The 10605-nt window shown below is 37.7% G+C and overlaps 1 protein-coding gene across 2 annotated transcripts in view; it reads right to left on the minus strand.

The window, feature by feature from the left end:
• ass1 (argininosuccinate synthase 1) overlaps positions 1–10605 on the minus strand; it is a 146788-nt gene that overhangs the window by 25346 nt on the left and 110837 nt on the right. For both annotated transcript variants that reach the window (XM_048613342.1, XM_048613343.1), the window contains exon 12: positions 835–966. In XM_048613342.1, the coding sequence (XP_048469299.1) occupies positions 835–966 (132 nt within the window). The remainder of the gene's footprint in view (positions 1–834; positions 967–10605) is intronic.

The following is a 10605-nucleotide window of genomic DNA, read 5'->3' on the forward strand; positions in this document are numbered from 1 at the left end:
GCTGCTTTCCTCTCCCTGACAATAAACCATTCTGTTCACAACCTTCTTATCATATTTGACCTCAAGATGTACTCTGAGCATATATACACATTCTGTCTAAAAATGTCCAACTCCTCTCTGTAATATTGCCCAATTTCACCCCTCTTTCAGCTTATTTGCAACCAAAATCCTCATTTATGTTTTTGTTACCTCCAGACTAGAATACTCCAATGTACTCCTAGTTGTTCTCCCAAATTAAACTCCACATAAACTTGAAATGACTCAAAATTCTACCATCTTAGCATGTCTTGATTTCCAACGAGTTACAATCCTATCATCTATATTCATTGTCTTTCACCGGCTCCCGGTCAAACAATTCTCATCCTTCAATTCAAATTGAAATTCATCCATGGACTTGCCCCACACTATCTCTAATCTCTTCCAATCAAGTTATCTATGTTTCTCTAATTGTGGCCTCTTGAGCATCCCTGAATTGAAATACTCCCCTACTTTAGGTTGCCTTGGCCCCAAGGTCTGAATTACCCTTCTTATACCCCTCCATCTCACTACTTTTTACTCCTTCTTTCAGAGACTCATTATGACCTCTTGCTTTCAACAAGCTTTTGATCATCTGACCTGATATGTCCTTATTCAGTTGTATTTGTGTGTGCATATGGTGCGCACATGTGAGACAAACACTGATAATTCTATTTCCTCTGCATTTCCACTTGAGTCTCTCAAATAGATTTCAGAAAAAAATACATATCAATAGAACTGAGATTCAAGCAGCTTGACTGCTCTCAAAAGACTTCCAGCCCTTAAATTCAGTGATTTTCCACAATTTTCCTTGCTTACCATTGTACAGCTGCTCAGAAAACTTCAGCGACAGTTGCTGCTTGATTTTCCTCACTTCCTTGTCCATGGTGAAGGCCTCAATGTCCATATGAGCTTCATGCAGAATCGTCCCACCTGGGGTCTCATAGATACCTAACCATTTACCGAGAGAAGAAAGAAAAAAGAAAAACAGCACAAAAAATTATTGTTGAGTGACAAAAATAATCACTTTCCTGACAGAAACAGAGTTGGGCACCATTCAGTCCCAGCTTGCTCTAAAATGCATCTGTCATTATCTGCTCACTGGGACTCAGACAGTCCACTTCACACCTTGCAGTGAAAATTTCCAGATTCCTTGTTCTATCTGCACTCATTCTGACTAAATGACAGGGTTTAAGCACTGATCCCCTCAATGTATGCCCAGTGGCCTCCCTGAAAGCCTGTAATTAAACAACTGCCAGTGAGCAGAGAGAAACTCAGCTGTGAAAATTAAGCTGTCACCAAGTCCTCAGAGCAGGATCTCCTCTTTATCCGTTCAAAGGGAAAGCTCTTGGAAAAATCTGATTAGGTTTGTAAAATACAGCTCTAAACTGCTTCCTATGTTTGCAGTCAGTAGTGGATAAGGAGATAAAACAAAACCAAGTAGTTTTATCTCTGGTATGGAAAGTTGTGACAATACCGTTTATTTAATTACCTTAAATACTTATCAGGTGCACAAGTATAAAAATATTTTTCTGCTCTTTTCAATCCTGATCCTCATAATTTAAATGTAAAAATATGTTTACATCCCACATATCAATCTGTTAACTTTTGGATACTCCTTTTGATATTTCTCAACATTCTTGTATATTCTTACTAATAAAATATTAACTGCATTATAACTAAAGCTCCTGAGCTTGTTCTTGATCTTAATTTTTTAGGTCTGGCAGGTTCACTATTGTTTGTTTATAATTAAAGGATAATTTAAATGGCAAGATGACTATTATACCAGCATATATGTTGTTGTAGATAAAGAATTCATTACAAATTTCAAAACCAGACAGGATTTTTAACCCCAACCTAAAGTTATTGGCTTCTTGTTGAGATATATTTTGATTACAACCAGTTCTATGGTACCTCACCCAACTGACCATTCACTATGTGTGAACTTCATTTGATAGTGTCAGCACAATATTCAACTGTGTAAAGCATCACCAATATGTACATTTCTGCCCTCATTCACACATATACATTACCAACAAAAACAACTCTGCATCGTCAGGAGCAAGCTTTGCAGAAGTCATAACATATGGTGTCAAACATTTTCAATTCAGATCACAGTCACCTTTACTACCCTTTATCCCAATGAAGCCAGAAGAGGGGAAATAAAGAAACACAATATATAATAAATGCTTGGGACTGGGTTTAACACAAAATTCACATTCTATGTTCATTCTCAAAGTCGATATAAAAAGAGAGCTACCTTGCCTATGTCCACTTGGTAATATAAGGATATTGTTATTATTTAGAAATTTGATTGTTCACTTGATAAATAGCACAGAAAATCTAAATGCAGTAAGTACATTGCCGCCTAGTTTACAGTGAACCAGTTTCCTTTGCGCGTCTTACACATAAAACAAACACTAGCATAAACAAGCCTAAAAGCTATTTTGTCCAATTCTAGGGATGCTTTAACCGCACTGAATGTTGTGGACGTCGACATATTTTTGATGATCAAAAACAGAAGTTGCTGGAAAAGCTCAGCAGGTCTGGCAGCATCTGTGAAGAGAAATCAGAGTTAATGTTTCGGGTCTGGTTCCGAGGAAGGGTCACCGCACTCTGATTTCTCTTCACAAATGGTGCCAGACCTGCTGAGCTTTTCCAGTAACTTCTGTTTTTGTTCCTGATTTACAGCACCAGCAGTTCTTTTGGTTTTTATTTAGTGTTTTTGATGATGTTTGGATCTGTGGGACATTGGATTCCTAAATTACATCTTACTGTACCAGTTTTCCTCCAAGACAACAAATGCAATGAAATTCAATTTGAACATGTTGAATTGAGATACCCTAATAAAATGGACTATGTTGTCAAGACTTAAAAGTGGTCACGGCATTAATTTAAATTTTTCAAATATCCCAATATTTCAAATATTCAGGAGGGTTAACATGATGCTAATGATAAATTATGCAACATAGAATCATATTCTACAAGCTACAGTATGAAACAATCAATCAGTCGAAACTTCAAATTGGCAGAACAGTGGGCGATCCTCACTTACAGTGGGACTTCATAAACTGTGATTCATTGTACAATGCAAATTGGATCCTCTCCTACTATTATTTACAATTGTAAGTGTTACTTCATAACCACTTTGTCTTTTCAAGCTGAGACCTCTGGGGGTTTGAAAGCTTCTGCATAATACAGGAAATGTTAGCTTAATAGAAAGGTAACACTTTCATGATAACTGTATGTTATTTATAACCAACACTGCAAAGAGTCTAACATTTTCAGCCCATTAAGTGGGAGGTGTACAAGGTGCTGCTCCATGGTGCTGAAGCGCAGGTCATCAAAGACTGACCTACAACTCAACAAAAAAAACTAAAAAAATAGTGACTTGTAAAATGATTTGTAAAGTACTATTTCTATAATGATCACGTTTCAATTTTTAAAAAAAAATCCTACTTGAAAATGCATTATTCTCTCCCTGATGTAGGAAGATTTCATACATAGCAAAATCACAAGCCAGTTAAATTTGTTTACAACTTCATGACACACAGCACAGGAGGAATTCATCCCCACAGATTTTAAGTCCCCTCCTTCACATCCCACATTCTCTGTCTGAGAGCATATTCAGTCTGACAGCCTGCTCTCAAGATAGAGGGATATCTTTGTAATCTCTCTGAGACTGGCAATTTAGTGCCAATTTTGTTCTGAATTATAGGCAGTTTTGCAACGTGGACCAGTAAGTACAAGGAACTGTGCCGAGACAGCCCAAACTCATTTCATAAAGGACACTTACAGCCAGGTCAATGAGGAAATTTTCTTCTTTTTGATCTGTAGTCGATTCATACCAGAAGACCACACACCAGGAGTGAAATTGGTATAGGCTTAGTAACACAAAGTGGATAGATAGCAAATTGGCAGCCACCATGATGCATTTCCTTTTCCATTTCCATCACACAATCAATAATCAGTCTTAGGAATGGCCTCCTGAATAAAGTAGTGAAATTGGAAACCTTCAACTCACTCATAGCAATAGGTGTAGGCCATTCAGCCCCTCAAGCCTGTTTCACCAACCCTAATCTCATATACCTGCCTTTATATAAAAAAAAGTCATATGGGTACAATGGGACTGAGGAGATTGATAGTGTTGCAAAATTTTAGGAAAGAAAGTGTTGGAATATTATTTGCCCCACATCTGGCCATATAACTGACTGAAGAGTGCATAATACTAATACAGAAGGTGGGAATTAATGAATGCCATGGGGGTCCTGCCCACTGGCTGGAGAGCTAGAAAGAGTCCTGTGTCTCTTTCTTTGGCAATTACGTGGCCAACAGTGGACCTATCCCAGGATTAAAGATCCTGGAGTTAGATGGTCTACCAGCGAAAAATTTCCAATAAAACAGAGCCTGGCATCTCTTCAAGATTGATTGTGCCATTGGGAAGGTAGTGTCTACTACTGATGTTATACTAATCTTAGGTCTAGGACCACCATAGATCCAAACACAGGTGAGTTGTAGAAAGATGGTCACATGTGGGAGATTTGGTTGTCAGCAGCAACGACATGGGGTGGATCCCGGTGAGCCCTCCTTCCTGATGCTTCTTAGAAGTCTGCAAGTAAACATGCCAAGTTTTGCTTTTTGGATTTCTCACATGGAGTGATCCCCCAGTAGATATTAATTCCCACAGACTTAACTGCAGAGGCAGGAAGGTGACAAGGTAGCAAGGTACCCATCCGCAGCCCTTCTGCCACCAAATCTGCCAATAGGGACAGTATCCACTTCCACCCAGATTCACCAAACTTGAAAAGTCTTTCATTCAAAATGGCATCCATTTCCCTGATGAGCATAATAAATTCAAAAGTCTTAAAACAATGGCACTTACTTTGGTTGTGACAAGTGAGGTAACAATTCCATATATAAAAGTTTTTAAAAAGTACATGCTTTCCTAATATCTGTCTTATCTAACACTACAAATTGGGGTTAATCACTGTAGATATACCCTAAAGACAGTCAAACATTCTAGGAAGAAAATCATTGGTGTGAGATTGTTTGTTTTTGAGTTTCATTATAATATGCTGAAAGAATTATTAAATAAGCTAGTGCAAATGATTTTCCAACTGATCTTTTTACCTGGAATTCCAAGTATTATGTTTCAGGCAGAATATTTTTCACATACTAGTAATGCTTTGTAAAATCAATTATTAGTTATAGGCTGAAATCCAATACTGTGTTAAGACTTAAAGATTGTGCCAGAGACACAGTCAATTCAGGGTATTATTCCTTTATTGCAACACTGGAGTTCTTTTAAAATACCCTTTTCTGTTAAGGATAGGTTAGTCTGACAACTGAGGAATACCTAATGAAGCTTACCAGGCACTCAGACTCTAACAGAATATTATTCAGAAAGGCAACATGAGTTAGTAGAGAATGGACGCAGATTTAAGGCAGTCACTGGAAAATGCCATCATTTGGAAGAACTGGAATTTATTTTCCATTTCCTTCCAATTTTTAAAAATTTTTCTTTAATGCTCAGAAGGGAAAATTCTACCAACTGCCATAGTAGCAATTGTTTAAGCAGTTTTCAGCCAAATTTGTCACATCTATCACAGTTGACAGAGCATAAACAATTAATAATCTATTAAATTGTAGTTTTCTTACCCATTACACTGAATGAATCTGACAATTATTGGTGGATAAACAAAAAAAAAAGACATGGATAAGTAAACTTTGGAAGCTTGTAATCTTGCAACATTTCAGTCTAAAGTATGTGAATTCTAGCCTTCCATCAGGAAATGAAGGATGACACATGTAAAAATTAAGTAATTGCCTGTCAGAACCAAGTCAAATAATCTGTTCACTTCATGCTGATAGGCAGTCAGCTTTATTGCAGATTTGATGCACTGCAGGTCCCTAATGTTCTCTAATGAGCAAGGATATAGTAAGAGACCAAAAGCTACTAGAGTAGTACCTAGTTTCACTCAATTCAATTCTTCTTAAGGAAAAAATTCACGAAATTCATAATTTTGGTCAGGGAAACAGAAGAAATTGATTCAGAAACGTAGCAACTAATCCGCTTCAAATGCCTCTCCTTTCGCATGAAATTTAATGATCTTTGAAAAAAATAAATGTGCAAGGCCAGCATTTGTTGCTCGTCTCTAATTGCTTTTGAACAGGTAATAATAAGCTGCTTTTTTGAGCTGTTACACTCTGGTTAAGCAATCAAGCATGCCAATAGTCAAGTCAGATTCTTTTTTTCTCCACAGTTTGAGTGACACATATTTTCACCTTCTCAATCAAGACAATACATCTGCTTGACCATTTTTAAACATTAAGTTAATAAGAAATATTGCACCTTTTCACTTTCACACAAAATAATTATGCAAACACTTTTATGTGTGTAAATATGTCAGCAAATGTCAACCATATTGCAGTCACATGCAAGGCAGGTAAGCAGATTTGCTTCCCTAAGGCCATTAGTGAACCAGATGGGTTTTTATGATAGCAGTACATGGTCACCATTAGACTAGATTTTTAATGCAGAAATTCACCGAAATCAAATTTCACCATCTGCCATGGTATGATTCCAACTCGTGCCCTCCAAAGGGCAGCCTGGGGTTCTGGATTACTAATCCAATGACATCACCAATATGGCACCAACTCCACATTACTAAACCAATGAATATAGTGAAAATAACAACTCGTAAGGTTGACCTGACTAGGAAATGTGAAATCTGTACTAAAGATACACCTCATACAGCAAAGCGTTATTCAAGACTCTAAAAAAAGTTTGTACTTTTATTTTCAGAATCCACTTCTTTCTCCTCACAAGCTTTTGTACTGATCTCAATTTTTGGATGTGGCCAGCACTTTTCTGTACTTTATTTCCTTGTCCTCTGAAGCTCCTACATTGCTATATATTCAGTTTCTCATATTAACTTGATTTCCAATACCCTGATATTTTCTCTGCTCTTTCAGGTGTACTGGGGCTGTGGAATTGGGATTCTTGATATGGAAAAATAATCTGATTGTTTTGATTTCTGAAAGGAGTATACTAAGTACAAAAATATCCAGATAAGGTCTCACTAAAGAAACTGAGCTGAAATGTCTGACTTAATCAATGCAAGGGTAACGGAAAACCTGATCTGTTCACGTGCCTGTTATCCTCCTTGGGAGGATGGAAGTTGCAATTAAGATGCATCATTAGGGGGATCTTGACATCAACCCTGCGTTGACAAATGTGATCAGGGTATCTTAAACACTGGTACCAAGTCTCACTACAGCAAAACGCAGAAGGAAATGTTTCCAATTAATAGGTTCCTATGGTTAATAATCTTATACATTCACATCATGAAAACTGTGCAGTTTAGCTAAATTTATATTGAACTACAGTTAAACCCATTTACCATTTATTGGAGAGTACACTTTTCTGATTTAATGACTGAAATTAAGCCTAGGCACAAGACTAAGTTTATCAGAGATGTTGACATACTGAATTAAAGAAATTAAATAAATATGGAAGATTACATGTGAAATTAAGATAAGTGTAATAAATGAAAAAAGGTAAATGATAGTTGGCAGATTTAATTCAATGCAGAAAAACAGGAGAATTTTTTAAAAAGATGGTAAGATTCAGAATGTAAAATTACAGAAACTAAAGCTACAAAGAATATTTTTGAAGTACAGGTAGAAAAACATATACAAGTACATTTTTCTTTACACTTGAGCAGCGAAAATAAAGGAATGAAATTATGTTGCATTTGTACAAAAGATTGGTAATATCATTGTTGGAAATTGTGTAGAGCTGTAGGCACTCTATTATAGAAAAGATAAGTATTCCAAGTTATAATTATGAAGAGAATTTGCGTTTTCTTTCCACAGCAACAAAGAAAGTAAAGGGAAGGAAAAAAATTAAGAGGTTTTCAAAGTTACAAATAGTTTTTCCAAGAATAAATACTGAAAGATTTGCTAGTGTTTTAACAATTGATAGTAACATTAAAAGAAGAAGCTTGAAGTGGCTTCACACAGGCTGTCATTAGAATATGGGATGTTCTACCAGGAGTGGCTACAGAAGCTCAGCCTAGGGCATTTAAAAGGAATTTGTGCAAGTACTTGAAAAAAAAAGTATATGAAATGATGCATGAGAGAAATGGAATTAAGAGTAGATAACTCCAATTTGAGGAACTAGCACCAGCAGAGACACAATGACCTCCTTCTGTGCTGCAATTTCTATGACTTCTAAATTGAAGTATTAAATTAAGTATAGCAGAATTAAGCTAAATATCATAATAATGTTAAATTCTAAGGTTTTGCAATACTAGTCCCTGGTCAGCAATAGGGATCAGGATGTAGGCACATTTTGCTTTGACAGGGGTTTGATGCTAAAAGGTTGTGGATACAAATCTGACTAGTGAATACAGGGCTGCAAAGGCAAAGTGTTGGCAACTGCTTATCTGGCTCGTAGATGAAATGAAGTCTGACATTTCAAGGATCTTTTGCTCTCCTGTTTACAAGAACTCAGAACAACAGCGACAGCTCTTAAACCACAGGTACAGACAGCAGATGCCCCCTTGGCAACAATCTATCTATTGTTCATAAAGACCTATTTTATTGGTTTACCTTTTTAGATCATACATCACTACTTACCATTCTAAATAAATTAGTGTTTAAGTATTAAGAAATTCTTGGAAAGATCCCAATACATGCAAGCAATCACTGCTCTAATATTGGAAACATGGCTTTTAATTTGATTATCTCACAACAGCATTGGCATAAATGATCAGGCAATCTGATTTGGTTTTGGGATAAAGGCTGGCTGGTTTTCTGGTGCTTAGTATCAGAAGTTCTTTAAAGAATAAGTTTTGCCAGCAAATACTAGTCAACTAAAGAGTTGCCTCATCTGCATTTTATGAATTTCTATGATGACCTGTATCTGTTATCTTCTGAAAATATATAGTTTTTATTTCTCACTTGATCATGGGTTTGCTTTACAAACTGCCAGTCAAATAGCAGTCATGACAATATTCAAACATTATTGTGCTTGTGTTTTAATGCAGCTCACAATCATCTGCACAAACTCAAATAAAAGCTCCAACAAAAATCAATAGTAGCCTTGGAATATCAGAATATCTCTCTACCCACAAATCTTGTGTTTGTCAATTAACAATAACCTATAATGGGCCTAACAATTCTTTGATAATCCTGACACAATGTATTCATTGATGTATTTTATATGAGGTGAATTTATCTTTATTAAATGAATGATGCATCAAGTTTTAAAGTGAGGTTGCAGACATAAAGCTTTTTAATTAGGGCTTTTGTTTGACTGGCACACAATGAAAGAACTCTGAAGCCTGAGGTGTTAATGCTAATTTTTGGATTTGTTCACAATTTTCTTTTTTTCTAATCCAGGAAAGAACAGGAGTAAGGAATACAAAACAAAATAAATTGAATACAAAATATTTTGTTTTAAATGTCATGCCTGTGTAAACAAAAGCGCAGGCGATTAAAATGTTAATAAACACAGAAACCCATTTATGACATTGTTTGTCTATTCACAACTGCATAACAATCTGGAAAAAGGTTTAAATGGGACTGTTTACATAAACCTCACATCAATTGTAACAAAGGAAAGCTGTCAACAGTTTCACCTGGCTTTCTCATTCTTTTCCTGGGTTCACGTCTATGTGGTACTTGGTTTTTTTTTAAATAGTCCATTTATTTACAGCTAGTCCTGCTTAAAAGTCGGGAAGAAATTGTTAATGTGAATAACCACAACTTCAAGGACCGTAACTTCCCCTCCTCGGTGGTCAAGAACGCCCTCAACCGTGTCTCCCACATCTCCCGCACCTCATCCCTCACACTCCGTCCACGCAATAAAAACCAAAAAAGAATCCCCCTCGTCCTCACGTACCACCCCACCAACCTCCGGATCCAACGCATCATCCTCCGACACTTCCGCCATCTGCAATCCGACCCCACCACCAAAGACATCTTTCCCTCCCCACCTTTATCTGCTTTCCGGAGGGACAACTCTCTCCGTGACTCCCTTGTCCGCTCCACACTCCCCTCCAGCTCCACCACACTCGGCACTTTTCCCTGCAACCGCAGGAAGTGCTACACCTGCCCCCATACCTCCTCCCTCACCCCCATCCCAGGCCCCAAGAAGACTTTCCACATCAAGCAGATGTTCACCTGCACATCTGCCAATGTGGTATACTGCATCCGCTGTACCCGGTGTGGCTTCCTCTACATCGGGGAAACCAAGCGGAGACTCGGGGACCGCTTTGCAGAACACCTACGCTCGGTTCGCAACAAACAACTGCACCTCCCAGTCGCGAACCATTTCAACTCCCCCTCCCATTCCTCAGACGACATGTCCATCCTGGGCCTCCTGCAGTGCCACAATGATGCCACCCGAAGGTTGCAGGAACAGCAACTCATATTCCGCTTGGGAACCCTGCAGCCCAATGGTATCAATGTGGATTTCACAAGTTTCAAAATCTCCCCTCCCCCCACCGCATCCCAAAACCAGTCCAACTCGTCCCTGCCTCCCTAACCTGTTCTTCCTCCCACCTATCCCCTCCTCCCACC

This window comes from Rhincodon typus, chromosome 28, assembly GCF_021869965.1.
Source record: "Rhincodon typus isolate 14 chromosome 28, sRhiTyp1.1, whole genome shotgun sequence".
Taxonomy (NCBI): Eukaryota; Metazoa; Chordata; class Chondrichthyes; order Orectolobiformes; family Rhincodontidae; genus Rhincodon; species Rhincodon typus.